Source organism: Pseudorca crassidens, chromosome 15 (genome assembly GCF_039906515.1).
Source record: "Pseudorca crassidens isolate mPseCra1 chromosome 15, mPseCra1.hap1, whole genome shotgun sequence".
NCBI classification, from domain to species: Eukaryota; Metazoa; Chordata; class Mammalia; order Artiodactyla; family Delphinidae; genus Pseudorca; species Pseudorca crassidens.
In genome coordinates this window covers 29,166,553-29,181,254 of record NC_090310.1, presented here as the reverse complement: position 1 = coordinate 29,181,254, position 14,702 = coordinate 29,166,553, and the positions used below count along the sequence as shown (strand labels likewise).

General features: G+C 44.4%; 2 protein-coding genes across 6 annotated transcripts in view; one reads left to right on the top strand and one right to left on the bottom strand.

Moving 5' to 3' along the window:
* ZC3H7A (zinc finger CCCH-type containing 7A) overlaps positions 1 to 2,986 on the bottom strand; it is a 236,266-nt gene extending 233,280 nt beyond the window's left edge. The window contains exon 1 of the mRNA XM_067706613.1: positions 2,970 to 2,986. The gene's annotated coding sequence lies outside the window, so the exon portion shown is untranslated. The remainder of the gene's footprint in view (positions 1 to 2,969) is intronic.
* Positions 1 to 14,702, top strand: part of SNX29 (sorting nexin 29) — a 552,359-nt gene that overhangs the window by 15,324 nt on the left and 522,333 nt on the right. For all 5 annotated transcript variants that reach the window (XM_067706614.1, XM_067706615.1, XM_067706616.1 and 2 more), the window contains 2 exons: positions 2,421 to 2,485; positions 4,559 to 4,611. In XM_067706614.1, coding sequence (XP_067562715.1) covers positions 2,421 to 2,485; positions 4,559 to 4,611 — 118 coding nt within the window. Of the gene's footprint in view, positions 1 to 2,420; positions 2,486 to 4,558; positions 4,612 to 14,702 lie in introns of those variants that run through there.

The following is a 14,702-nucleotide window of genomic DNA, read 5'->3' as shown; positions in this document are numbered from 1 at the left end:
CCTATTTTTTTTATGTGTTTTTTTAAAAAAATAATTAATTAACTAATTAATTTTTGGCTGCCTTGGGTCTTCATTCCTGTGCGCAGGCTTTCTCTAGTTGCGGTGAGCGGGGGCTACTCTTCATTGCGGTGCGTTGGCTTCTCATTGCAGTGGCTTCTCTTGTTGCAGAGCATGGGCTCTAGGCTCACAGCCTTCAGTAGTTGCAGCACGCGGGCTCAGTAGTTGTGGCTTGCAGATCTAGAGCACAGGCTCAGTAGTTGTGGCACACGGGCTTAGTTGCTCCGCAGTGTGGGATCTTCCCGGACCAGGGCTTGAACCCGTGTCCCCTGCATGGGCAGGTGGATTCTTAACCACTGTACCACCAGGGATGTCCAACGGTTCCAACTACTAGTATTCAAATACAGAACAAAACCTAAACCCATTATCATGGTCCACAAGACCTTTGTTACTGGCCCCTGCCTGTCTGTCTTTGCTTCCCCTTTTCTTTTCTTTTTCCCCTTTTCTGCTTTTTGCTCAAGTCATAAGAGGCTTCCTTTGGGTCCTGGAAGACCAGAAGCCAAGCTGTTCTTTCCTCTCTTCCCTGGCCGTTTGCTCTGCCTGGAATGCTGGTCTTCCATATCTTTCCATGGCTGCTCCTTCTTGTTATAAAGGGCTCAGCTCAGATACTACGTGTGCAGAGAGGCCTTCCCGGACTGCCCTGGCTGACGTGGCCCTCTTGCTTCCTCCCTGTCCCATCACCCCATTTTGTTTTTCTTTCTAGTATGACTCTCTAACATCATCTTTATTAGTTTACTTAGGAGCTATTTGTTTCTTCCTAAGAGAATTTTCGCTCCATGAGAAGATGGTTCTTTTATACCATTTAACTCCTGTGTCCCCAGCACGTAGAACATTGCCTAGCACACAGTAGAAGTTCAATAATTACCGAGTGGGTCAATGCATGTAATTGCTTGTCTTCTCTGAGCTTCAGTTTCCCCATCTGCGACTCAGGGATCCTACTACCTGGCTGGTAGGGTGGTCGTGAAAATTACAGGGCACAATGCATTCAGAGGACTCAGTTTTGTGCCTGGCATGCAGGAAGTGCTCACCACACGGTTACAGTTGTTAGCAACCGGGTGGCCCTGGCATGACTTACATGAATCACTGACCATCTCTAAGGTGATGCCCTGCTGGTACTCCCTGGTGAAGCCCAGGCTGAGCTGCCCAAGAGAGAAGCAGCTCAGTGGCAATTCAAGGCCTGCAGTGTGGAGCATCTGCCCTTGTACAAACTCTAAATTTGGGTCTCCTTTGAACAGTTGTGTTCTGTGTCTGGTGCATCACAATATGTAGCTGTGTCTCTGTTGATTGGAGTCACTGGGTCTCTTGTGGAGCATCATATGTGGTTCTGACAGTGGTCTGCCTGGGGCTTTGAAGTGTCCTTGCCCCACACCCTCTTAAATGGGAGTTTGGTGTATGCCATGTGTATCAGTTGAGAATGCTTTTGGCTGTAAGTAACAGCCCAATCAATGTACAATGCTTGAACAAACGGAACTGTTTGTTGTGTGAGAAGTATGAGATTTCTAGTATTGGTTCAGCAGCAAAATGACATCGGGGCTGGTGTCTCTGTGATTCTCTTGGCCTTTGCTGCAGGCTTGTTGCCTCAAGGTAGCAAGATGCTGCTCTGGCTCCACCCGATGTGTTTATGATTAAGGCATGAAGGATGGAAGAAGGAACGAAGCCCTTAACATCTGTTCTTTTATAAGGATGGCATAATTTCCCCAGATCCCTCCCAGTGCTCTCTGCTTACGTGTCATTAGCTAGAACTTCTTACGGGCAGCCTTACAAGAGAGGCTGAGAACAGGAGTAATTAGGTTTTTCATGGAAAAATAATATTGGAGATGATGGTGAGGTCAGCCAACAAGCAGTGCCTGCAGTACTAGGAAACTTACATTTTAAGTTAGACTATTGGTTCTCAACTAGGGGCAATTGTGTTCCCCAGAGGACATTTGGCAGTATCTGGAGACATTTTTGTTGCCACAGCTAGGGTGTGTGTGTGTGTCTGTGTCTGTGTGTGCACACGCTAATGGTGTCTAGTGGGTAGAGGCCAGAGATGCTGACAGACATCTTAACAATTCACAGGGCAGCCACAGAGAATTATCTGGTCCAAATGTCAGTGACACCAAGGTCGAGAAACCCTGAGTTAGACAATTCCAGTAACATCATCCAAATTTGGGGAACACAGTTTAGCTGCTTTCCTGAGTTGCAGTAACAAGAAAGTGGTCCAACTTCATTGTAATGATGTAGATTATTGATACCTGGTCTTGTTATTGATTTTACTAAAGAGAAGGCTGATGCTACTTGGGCACAGCCGTACACTACATGTCAGAGAGTCTTAACAGAAAGCGAATGTCAAACAAAACTAATTAAGCCTCATTGCATTTTAGGATCACAGAACAATGACATGAAAAGACAATTTCTGCTGGAGCGACTGCTGGATGCAGTGAAACAGGTAAGAAGAAAGCTGACGTTTGACTTTGTGGTCAGGTCATAGTGTCAGATGATCAATGAAGAAGTCATTTCCGCCCTTCTATCTACACAGACTTCCTCCCGCTTTGTATCTGGGAACGGTGAGGCCAATCATTTTCCCCAGCAAATGATAGTGATCAGTGGTAGGGACAAAGGAGCTCCTGCGTCCTGACTTCCTGGAGACCCCTGGAGGACCCGCCCCATCCTTCACAGATGTCCCCTTGAGAAGGGCATTGAGTGGGTTTCAAGCCTCATTTCCAAGCAGTTGTGTTTTAGGGCAACTCCTAAGGGTGCTGCAGTCGCGGTTGGAGTTAGGACCCCGTGAGCACAAGAACAGAAGTGAGGCTGTGCTCAGGACTGTGTGGATCCCGCGGGTGGGCTCTGCTTGCTTCGGCTGATGCTATTTTCGATGCCTGGCTCTTGGCTGGGCGTGGAAGCGAGCTTTGACACGAGGCTGGCGTCACTTCGCTTGCTTGCAGCTACCAGACAGGCATCATTTCTTGCACATTCATCGCGTGCCTGATTCTCTGCTAAGTGCTTTACATCTAATCCTTCCAACCACCCCGTGAGGTAGTTCTTGCAAATATTGCCATTTTACAGATGAAGAAACTGAAGAACTGAAGCTCAGGTCTGATAACTTGCTGCCGACGTCATAGTTAATAAGCAGCAGAGCTAGGATCCAGCCCTAGGAATTCACATTTTGGAAGGGGCGACTGGCGATTATCTGCGTGTAATCACGATATAGGGAGATAAATATGTTCTTTAATGGAAGTGTCTGTTAAGTGTCGATATGAGTCCAGAGAATTTAGCATCTGCCCAAGCCTCGAGGCGTCCAGGTATGGTGGGAAGGACACAGATTCAGGTGTAGCTGAGGTTGAAGGCCAGCTTCATCTCTTCACAGCTGTGTGTGCTGGGGCAACTCATCCAGCCTCTCTGAGCATCCTTCTCTTTAATTGGGTTACCGAACTCTATAGGGCTGTTGATGGAATTGCATTTGTTAAAGTGGGTAAAGGGCCATGGCCAGCGCCTGTTCCACAATAAATGCACAACCCACATTATTAGTTTCTTCTTTCTTTGCTCCAGAAATGGAAAGTAAAATAAGAAGATGAAGAGTTAAGTCAAGCCACGTCAAATGTAGCAGTTAAACAGAAATAACTTGGATCTTCTGCCTAGAGCTGCTATTATTATTTTGGGGGTGAAAGTGTTGTATATATGCCTTTTAAAAATCAACTTTATTGTGATGTAATTTGCATACAATAAAATATACCAAATTTAAGTGTGCAGTTCCATGAGTTTTGACAAAAGTATCATTTAAATGTCTACACACACACACACACACACACACACACACACACACACACACACGATAATAAGGAATCTTGCGAACGTGCTACCACAGTGGCGATTCTACACTTTTGAAGGAGTAGTGGAGAGGGGTGATGGTTGCACAGTATTGTGAAGTGAATTGAATTGCATAACTAAAAATGGTTAAAACGGTACATTTTATATTGTCTATATTTCAGCACAGTTAAAAAAAAAAAAGAACAGTTTGCTTTTGTTTCCACCCTCCCTGGGTGAATTGTGGTTCAGCACAACCAGATGACTTGTTTGAAGCTTGATTTATGCTGTCATAACTTTATAGCCAGCCGTAACAACTTTGGGCCCTGTCAGAAGGGACCCATCTTCACAGATTTGTGGAATTTTTTATTGCTGCCTGTTAAGAGCTCTGTGTTATTGACAGTCAGCTGCTGACAGATAGAAGAAGCTTCCTAGATAATCTGCAGGAAGCCGTGTGCTTCTGTTTTCCTCTCAGCGTTGTCTTTGCACAAGGCTCACTCCTCTGCAAGCTGGAGATAAGGGCTTCCTTCAAGTGGTGGCTGGAAGGCTGGGGTGCCCGCCGTCTTAGGTCTTGGGCTGACACCCAGGGCGTGGGGACACCCTGACTTGGCACCCAGAGTTCCTGGCCTTGTGTCCCCCTTGACCCTGAAGGCCTGTGGGGGAGGTTTTGTATGTCCCATCCCAACAGCTGATCTCAGCAGCTTCTTTTTCCATGCAGTGCCAGATCCGCTTTGGAGGGAGAAAGGAGATCGCCTCAGATTCCGACAGCAGGTAAATATGCAGCTTCTGAAACCCTTTACCATCAAAGACCAAAAAGGTGGCCAGAGATTGACCAGCTTCTATATTGTGCCGCTGCAGCCAGGTGGGGCAGTGATTGCATTTGGGGGATCTGTAGATCATCTCTGCAGTGACTACTTGTCTAAAGTATTTCCAGCTTCCTGTCATCCTCCTTCTAGGAACCTACTCTGAGTGAATTCCTTGAAATGACTTTCCGCATGAAGTTATTTTCACGGTAATTTAATAATGATGAAAACTCAGAAATCTGAATGCTCAACAATTGGGAAATGGTGAATAAACTACAGTGCATCGGTAGAATGGAGTGTTACATAGCCATTACGTTGATGTCCATACAGAATTTATTTTAAGCAGAAAAATGCAAATGTAGTGATTTAAAAATAATGTATTTAGTAAAAATAAAAAGAGCAGGATACAGAGTTAATATGGATTCAGAGTGATGCTTGCTATGTTAAACAACAACTCTGGCAAAAAACATACCAAAATGTGAATAGAGGTCATGTTGAGGTTAAGACTTGGGAATCTTTATACTTTCTGATATTTTTTTCATATTTTATACTGTGATCGTGTGTCCCTTCTATAATTAAAAAAAAAAGTCCTAAAAATGGACATTGACCTTCATGACCCTTCATGACCTGACATGACTGCATAAGCTTATAACACCGCCTAGGAGGAGAAGCAAATGTTTTGGCAAAGGTAAGAGACACAGGCATTTGCTGGAAATGCCCAGTGAAGTCGTTCAGGGGTAATTCATGCTCTGCAGCCTTGGAGGGGCAGGAGGAACATTCCCGCAAAGGAAGGGGAGGGAAGGGAACTCACTTGCTCAGCATTCACCTCATCCCGGAGACTGCAGGTGTTCCCCACCCTCTGACCCTGACCCACCCAGCCCAGCCAGTTCCCTTCTCTGTCCTTCCAGAACCTTTCTCTTTGTGACACTTTACCAGCCATGAGCAGCGTGTGTAGTGCTACATTTTAATCGAGCTATGGGGACTATTTGAAACTGGTGCAGATTTACAGTTCTATTCCCCACCCTTACACTCTCTGCTTCTTCTTTCTCAGTTTTTCTCCATAACATCAACTAACAACTGTCCACTATGCTTTTTAATTTTGTTTCTTTCTGTCGCCCATACCATAACAGCGGGCAGGGATGTTTGGCTGTCTTGTTCGCGGGTGTATCCCCAGTGCCTAGAAGCATCTAGAAGGTGCTCAGGGAGATTCGTTGTCTGGTTGAGTGTGTGCGTGGCTTTGTACCGCACATGGTCAAGTGTTTTTTAGTTTTTAAATATTTATTTATTTATTTATTTGGCTGCCTCGGGTCTTTGTTGCAGCATGTGGGATCTTCGTTGCGGCACGTGGGATCTTCGTTGCAGCATGTGGGAGCTTTCATCGTGGCGCGTGAGCTCTTTGTTGTGGTGTGTGGGCTCCAGGGTGCATGGGTTCAGTAGTTGTGGCACACAGGCTACCTAGTTGTGGCGCACGGGCTCTAGGGTGCGCGGGCTCAGTAATTGCAGCACGTGGGCTTAGTTGCCCCGTGGCATGTGGGATCTTATTTACCCGACCAGGGATTGAACCCGAGTCCCCTGCATTGAAAGGCAGATTCTTAACCACTGCACCACCAGGGAAGCCCCGTGGCATGTAGGATCTTATTTCCCCGACCAGGGATCAAACCCGAGTCCCCTGCATTGGAAGGCAGATTCTTAACTACTGCACCACCGGGGAAGTCCCTGGTCAAGTGTTTAAAGAGGTTGTGAGCTTGGAGGGCAGAGGGGCAGCTTCTCTATTTTTTTCTTTCTCAGTGTTTTGCACAGACATTCTGTGCCCATCACACATTAAGTTCTCTGTATGTTTGTGGCATTAGATCATTAAACTGAATTTTTGCTTCAGTTCTTGCTGAGAGCCTACCATGGGGCCTGGCCTCCGTCAGCACAGGGGTTCTCATTTTGGAACCCAAGGTCCACCTGTGTGAGAATGAGAGGCTTATTAATTAATCATGCAATTCTGTAGCCCATCCTAGATCTCCTGAACCAGGAGGTGTGTATGTGCGAGTGTGTGCGTGCATGTGTGTGTGTATGGGTGTGTGCGTGTGTGGGTGTATGTAGTCAGGAGTTCTTTACCACTTTTCTTCATAATTATTCTTTTCATTTCCTGAGAGAGAGAACCCATTTCTGAATGTTAGGTTAACATATTGTTATATAATAGAGCTTACTATTACAACTTTTATTATGTAAACTATTGTGTTTTATAGTAGAATTAACAAAGTTAATTCCTTCCATGGTAACTGGTTTCCGGCTAAAAGGAATATCCTGCTTAATAATGATAATGATAGTTACTGTCTCTTACTGTTCCAGCTGCCCTTTGTTTGTGTCGACTCTTAGTCTCAGTGCAGCCTCAGGAGAAGCGGCGGTGTAATTCTTTACAGATAGGAAAACAGAGGCTCAGAGAGGGCAAGTCAGACAGCCTAGGTGAGTCATCTCGGGAATGTTAGAAGTTGGAGGTTGGACCCTAGTTTCTTGGGCTCCAAAGTCTATTCTTCCAATGTTATATCACCGTTAGCGATTATATCGGTTTTGAAGCTGGGTTTAAAAATTTTTTTTGTTTTCTCCCCCCTAGAGGGTTCCTTCTCAATATCAGAGTCTTGGTCTCATCTTGCAATGTGTTTGGCTAAAGGTGGCATCACCTTCACGTAGGAAAGGTCACATCATCCTTATTCTGTGAGAAAGTTTAACCTCAAGAGGGAAAGTCAGTGAATATTTTAAAACAACTGTCGTGAAGTCTGAAAAGAAAGATAAGTCACCTCTCTCCTCACCCCTGACAAACGGCCTGGCACCAGAATGGATCTCAAATCCATTCGCTTCTCTCCAGCTCTGCAGCCATTGCCCTGTCCCAGTCACCACATGGCTCACAGGACAGTTGCTGTAGACCCACTACCGTCTTCCTTCTTGTCCTGCCTCCTGTGCATTGAGAGGGTTCTGCAGAACGCAGATTCCCACCTGTCACTCCCCCATGGAAAACCTTCCACTGGCTTCTCTTTGCTTTGGGAAAAAGACCCACCCCCTTAGCAGCCTGGAGGGCCCCATACCTCTCCCCTGGCTCTTTGCTCCTGCCACCCTGCCCTGGCCTTTCTGTTTTTTTTTGTTTTTTGTTCTTAAAGCCTTTCAGTAATTTTTCAGGGGAACCTTCCAGACCCCTGATATGAATCCTCCACACTCCTCTCCAGCCCTGGCCATCTGGACCTGTTTTCCTTGCTCTGTACCATGGACTGGCAAACTCTTTCTGTTAAGGCCTGGATTTGGCCTCAGGCTGTATTTTGCTGACCCCTGCTCTGTACTGTTAGATTCTATAAACCTCTGTTTCTCATTACAACACGTCTGTGTGATGAATCGATTACATCTGTCTGCTCCACTGGATGACCAGCTGGAGAGAAGCCTGTTTTGCTCACACTACGTCCACAGCGCCTGACACATAGTAAGTGCTTAGTAAGTACTTAGTGGATTACTCATTTGTTTAACAGTTAGTCACAGACTACTTGGTGTCACAGATACTGGGGCTTTCCAAATATTTCAGACAGATTTCTACCCCTCAGGTGGCTTCGTGTCCACCTGGGAAGATAGTCCAGTGAGGCAGTGATCACAACATGCGATGCCGAGGGCCATATCCAGGGGGCTGTCAGATGCCCTGGGCAGGCTGGTGTGAAGGTTCATGGGCTCTCAAGGCCTGAATCTGGCGCTTCCCCTTTCCAGCTGCATCGCTAACTTTTCTAAGCCCAAGAATTAGGTCTACTGTGATACTGTGACTTATAATAAGAAATACACATGATTGTTCTTTGCCCCATTCCTGGTACTGACCTCCTAAAACCCCTGGAATTTCTGAAGTGGTGATAGCCAGAAAGGTGTCTTTTGTTATGTTAATGTAGTGATTTCTGGAAAACACCAGAAGTTGGAGGCTGGTTGCCAGGAGAACCAACCACGTGATTAGAGGGTTGGAACTTTCAGTCCCATCTCACCACCACTAGGGAGGGGAGAGGGGCTGGAGATGGAGTTCAGTTGATGATGGTCAATGATTTAATCAAGCCTATATAATGAAGCTTCCATAAAAACCCAGGAGGATGGGGTTCAGAGAGCATCTGGGTCGGTGAATACTTGGAAGTGCGAGGAGAGTGGTGTGCTGGGAGAGGGCCTGGAAGCTCTGTGCTCTTTTCCCATACCTTTCTTCCATCTGGCTGTTCCTGAGTTATATCCTTTTTCTTTCTTTTTTTTTTTTAAACATCTTTATTGCAGTATAATTCCTTTACAATGGTGTGTTAGTTTCTGCTTTATAACAAAGTGAATCAGCTATATATATACATATGTTCCCATATCTCCTTCCTCTTGCGTCTCCCTCCCACCCTCCCTATCCCACAACTCTAGGTGATCACAGAGAACGGAGCTGATCTCCCTGTGCTATGCAGCTGCTTCCCACTAGGTATTTGTTTTACATTTGGTAGTGTATATAAGTCCATGCCACTCTCTCACTTCATCCAGCTTAACCTTCCCCCTCCCCATGTCCTCAAGTCCATTCTCTACGTCTGCATCTTTATTCCTGTCCGGCCCCTACGTTCTTCAGAACCTTTTTTTTTTTTAGATTCCATATATATGTGTTAGCATACGGTATTTGTTTTTCTCTTTCTGATTTACTTCATGCTGTGTGACAGCCTCTAGGTCCATCCGCCTCACTACAAATAACTCAATTTCATTTCTTTTTGTGGCTGAGTAATATTCCATTGCATATATGTGCCACATCTTCTTTATCCATTCATCTGTCAATGGACACTTAGGTTGCTTCCATGTCCTGGCTATTGTAAATAGAGCTGCAATGAACATGGTGGTACGTGACTCTTTTTGAATTATGGTTTTCTCAGGGTATATGCCCAGGAGGAATTGCTGGATCATATGGTAATTCTATGTTTAGTTTTTTAAGGAACCTCCATACTGTTCTCCATAGTGGCTGTATCAGTTTACATTCCCACCAACAGTGCAAGAGGGTTCCCTTTTCTCCACACCCTCTCCAGCATTTATTGTTTCTAGATTTTTTGATGATGGCCATTCTAACTGGTGTGAGGTGATACCTCATTGTAGTTTTGATTTGCATTTCTCTAATGATTAGTGATGTTGAGCATCCTTTCATGTGTTTGTTGGCAATCTGTATATCTTCTTTGGAGAAATGTCTATTTAGGTCTTCTGCCCATTTTTGGATTGGGTTGTTTGTTTTTTTGTTATTGAGCTGCATGAGCTGCTTGTATATTTTGGAGATTAATCCTTTGTCAGTTGCTTCATTTGCAAATATTTTCTCCCATTCTGAGGGTTGTCTTTTGGTCTTGTTTATGGTTTCCTTTGCTGTGCAAAAGCTTTTAAGTTTCATTAGGTCTCATTTGTTTATTTTTATTTCCATTTCTGTAGGAGTTGGGTCAAAAAGGATCTTGCTGTGATTTATGTCATAGAGTGTTCTGCCTATGTTTTCCTCTAAGAGTTTTATAGTGTCTGGCTCAGCGGCCATGGCTCACGGGCCCAGCCGCTCCGCGGCATGTGGGATCTTCCCGGACTGGGGCACGAACCCGTGTCTCCTGCATCGACAGGCGGACTCTCAACCACTGCGCCACCAGGGAAGCCCATTTTGAGTTTATTTTTGTGTATGGTGTTAGGGAATTTTCTAATTTCATTCTTTTACATGTAGCTGTCCAGTTTTCCAAGCACCACTTATTGAAGAAGCTGTCTTTTCTCCATTGTATATTCTTGCCTCCTTTATCAAAAATAAGGTGACCGTATGTGCGTGGGTTTATCCCTGGGTTTTCTATCCTGTTCCATTGATCTGTATTTCTGTTTTTGTGCCAGTACCATACTGTCTTGATTACTGTAGCTTTGTAGTATAGTTTGAAGTCAGGGAGCCTGATTCCTCTAGTTCCATTTTTGTTTCTCAAGATTGCTTTGGCTATTGGGGGTCTTTTGTGTTTCCATACAAATTGTGAAATTTTTTGTTCTAGTTCTGTGAAAAATGCCATTGGTAGTTTGATAGGGATTGCATTGAATCTGTAGATTGCTTTGGCTAGTATAGTCATTTTCACAATGTTGATTCTTCCAATCCAAGAACATGGTATATCTCTCCATCTGTTTGTATCATCTTTAATTTCTTTCATCAGTGTCTTATAGTTTTCTGCATACAGGTCTTTTGTCTCCTTAGGTAGGTTTATTTCTAGGTATTTTATTCTTTTTGTTGCAGTGGTAAATGTTTCCTTAATTTCTCTTTCAGAATTTCTCTTTCAGATTTTGTTGCAGTGGTAAATGTTTCCTTAATTTCTCTTTCAGATTTTTCATCATTAGTGTATAGGAATGCAAGAGATTTGTGTGCATTAATTTTGTATCCTGCTACTTTACCAAATTCATTGATTAGCTCTAGTAGTTTTCTGGTAGCATCTTTAGGATTCTCTATGTATAGTATCATGTCATCTGCAAACAATGACAGCTTTACTTCTTTTCTGATTTGGATTCCTTTTATTTCTTTTTCTTCTCTGATTGCTGTGGCTAAAACTTCCAAAACTATGTTGAATAATAGTGGTGAGAGTGGGCAACCTTGTCTTGTTCCTGATCTTAGAGGAAATGGTTTCAGTTTTTCACCATTGAGAACAATGTTGGCTGTGGGTTTGTCATATATGGTCTTTATTATGTTGAGGTAAGTTCCCTCTCTGCTTACTTTCTATGCCTACCCATCATAAATGGGTGTTGAATTTTGTCGAAAGCTTTTTGTGCATCTATTGAGATGATCATATGGTTTTTCTCCTACAATTTGTTAATATGGTATATCACATTGGTTGATTTGCATATGTTGAAGAATCCTTGCATTCCTGGGATAAACCCCACTTGATCATGGTGTATGATCCTTTTAATGTGCTGTTGGATTCTGTTTGCTAGTATTTTGTTGAAGATTTTTTTTTTTTTTTTGCGGTACGCGGGCCTCTCACCGTTGCGGCCTCTCCCGTTGTGGAGCACAGGCTCCGGACGCGCAGGCTCAGCAGCCATGGCTCACGGGCCCAGCTACTCCGTGGCATGTGGGATCTTCCCGGACCGGGGCACGAACCCGTGTCCCCTGCATTGGCAGGTGGACTCCCAACCACTGTGCCACCAGGGAAGCCCTGTTGAAGATTTTTTTTTTTTTTTTTTTTTTAACATCTTTATTGGGGTATAATTGCTTTACAATGGTGTGTTAGTTTCTGCTTTATAACAAAGTGAATCAGTCATACATAAACATATGTTCCCATATGTCTTCCCTGTTGCGTCTCCCTCCCTCCCTCCCATCCTCCCCACCTGTTGAAGATTTTTGCATCTATGCTCATCAGTGATATTGGCCTGTAGTTTTCTTTCTTTGTGACATCCTTGTGTGGTTTTGGTATCAGGGTGATGGGGGCCTCATAGAATGAGTTTGGGAGTGTTCTTCCCTTGCTGTATTTGAGAAGGATAGATGTTAGCTCTTCTCTAAATGTTTGATAGAATTCGCTGGTGAAGCCATCTGGTCCTGGGCTTTTGTTTGTTGGAAGATTTTTAATCACAGTCTCAATTTCAGTGCTTGTGATGAGTCTGTTTATATTTTCTATTTCTTCCTGGTTTGGTCTCGGAAGGTTGTGCCTTTCTAAGAATTTGTCCATTTCTTCCAGGTTGTCCATTTTATTGGCATAGAGTGGCCTGTAGTAATTTCTCATGATCCTTTGTATTTCTGCAGTATCAGTTGTTACTTTTCCTTTTTCATTTCTAATCTGGATGCCATTTTAAATTTACCATCTTAGGAAAAGTTCTAGGCAGGACTGTGAGGGATTGGCTTCTGGTTGCAGCTGGTGAGTCTAGCTGGTTGGATGAATATCAGTAGGAACCTTGGAAAGGATGGTGCACTGGTGTATCTGCCAGGGCTCTTTGGTAAGAGGCAACAGAAATTTACTCCAGTTGAGGATATTGTGAGGATATTGTCATCATGGAATTGATGACAGGTCAGGTTTGGAAACAGGAAGGAGTCAAAGCAGCTTTGGAAGTCTCCTAACCTGGAAGCAGGGTCCACTAAATGGTCTCCTAGCAGGAATGGTCCAGTTAAGGCCCTGCTGCAGGAGTGGACACCAGCTGTCTTCTGACTCGCTCTCATTCTGCCCAAGGTTGGCGTTCCAGGGAGGAGGCACCTGAGTGAACAGTCTCAGGTCATGTGGCTGCCTCCTGGCCACCAGCAGAAGGATTGGCTGATGGAGCTTCCTGGGACCCTGTTGACTTACATAGTGCGACGTTGTCTACTTGGGTTCATCATCATTCCCCCAAGACAGTGTCCAGTAAGGAAGAAATAACCCTCCAAAATGAAATCTGGGTGCTGTTATGAAGGTGGAGTGAATATAGGGTGGCCAAATGCACAGCAGTTATCCCTGTCACTGCCATATTATAATCTTTCCCATGACAGTTCTGTGTGGTTTGAAAATACCTTTAGGCAGTGGAATGGGGCTGGAGCACAGACTGCATATTTTCCCAGCTTGGTCCTCACTCTCTACCACATCCCTTCTTGTTTTCCCAGCACAGAGTTTCCCCAAATGAGAGATTTGTGTCATTGCAGGTACTTAACATTATTTTAAGTGTTAAATATCACAGCATTACATTCTTTTCAATTGCCCAGTGGCTCAGTTATTCTCCTTTCAGTTCCTTTTAAATTGCAGTGATATTGGGGGAAAGACTTGGTTTGGTATTAATATTAAGCTGAATTAAATTAAATTGCCAATATTTGATCATTTTTTGACATACCAGGATAGTAGTATCATACAGTTGAAAACAGCATCTCAAACACCCCCTGCCTCTCGGTAAACAGAGCTTACAGGTTTCAAGCACAGTCCTCCCCTGACAGCAGCAGAGACAGGATTTTATACTTTATTCGGATGGTATTTACTTTTAGGGCTACTCTGTTGAGGGCCTACAATGTTGGCTTTACATTTGCAGCTGCGATAGAGTTTTTCCTTTTAAAACAGGTTTATACAAGTCGAAAAAGTGAGTCGGACTCAAGACAAGTAAATAATAGAAATATCGTCACGAGTGACAGAAGTGGCCGAGGTGTCTGTGGACAGCAGACGTTGAGGAAAGAAAAAGCGGGCTGGACCGCAGCTGTTGGGTATGGGGGCCTACGTGATATACAGTACTATTCTGTGAAAATCCCAAATGTGAGTATGCTCGTGTGTGAGTGTGCCTGCCCGGGTGTGTGAGTGCTTGCGTGCCTGAGAGATTTGTTTGGTTTTGGTCTTGCGAGATTACCCGGCAAGATGCAACAGCCCCCACGTGAAGTATAAAACAACATTGACAGGAAGGGAAGTGACAGGCAGCGCCTGTTTTTTCCCATCAGATTTTGTCCTCAGAAACTGGCGGAAGTGGTGGCAGTCATAGTGCATGGGCTCCTTGTCCCATTCTGTTGGCCTTGTTCTCCTACTTTGTTTTCCCCTAAGGACGACCCGTTCTTGTGCTTCGTTAAAATTATTCCTCATTCTATCAGTCAGTCTGCCCTGTGGGGAGGCTGTCTTGTATCTTCTGAATAGTTTGCCTTCTAGAAAGAATGGCCCAAGAGCCCAGCAGGCACTGGAAGTTACCTCTAGATAGGCTAGTGCTCCACAGATGCTGCTGCTTCCCATGTGGAATTACAGAACATGCTGAGTTTTCCCGTTGAATTAGAAAGAGCAACCCGAACTGTGGGGCAGCAGAGTGAGCGTGGGATTTGGAGCTCAGAGTTTGAATGCTGGTGTTGCCAGCTCCCGGTCGTGTTGGACTGCGGGCAAGTTCCTGACTTGCTTGTGCCTCAGTGTTCTTGTATGTAAATGGGGAGAGTAGTGATAATATTCACTTCCTAGAGTTGTGAGTTAGTTCACGTGCAGCCCTTAGAACAGTGCCTGGTAGCTAGTAAGTTTCTAGAAATTGTTAGCTGTTGTTACTGCCATTATAGTTTTGTGTGAAGTGTCTTGACACTCTGCCATTATGGGTGGCAGTGAGTTGGCTTTGGGTATTTGCCTCATTTAGAAATTGTAAATTTTTGTT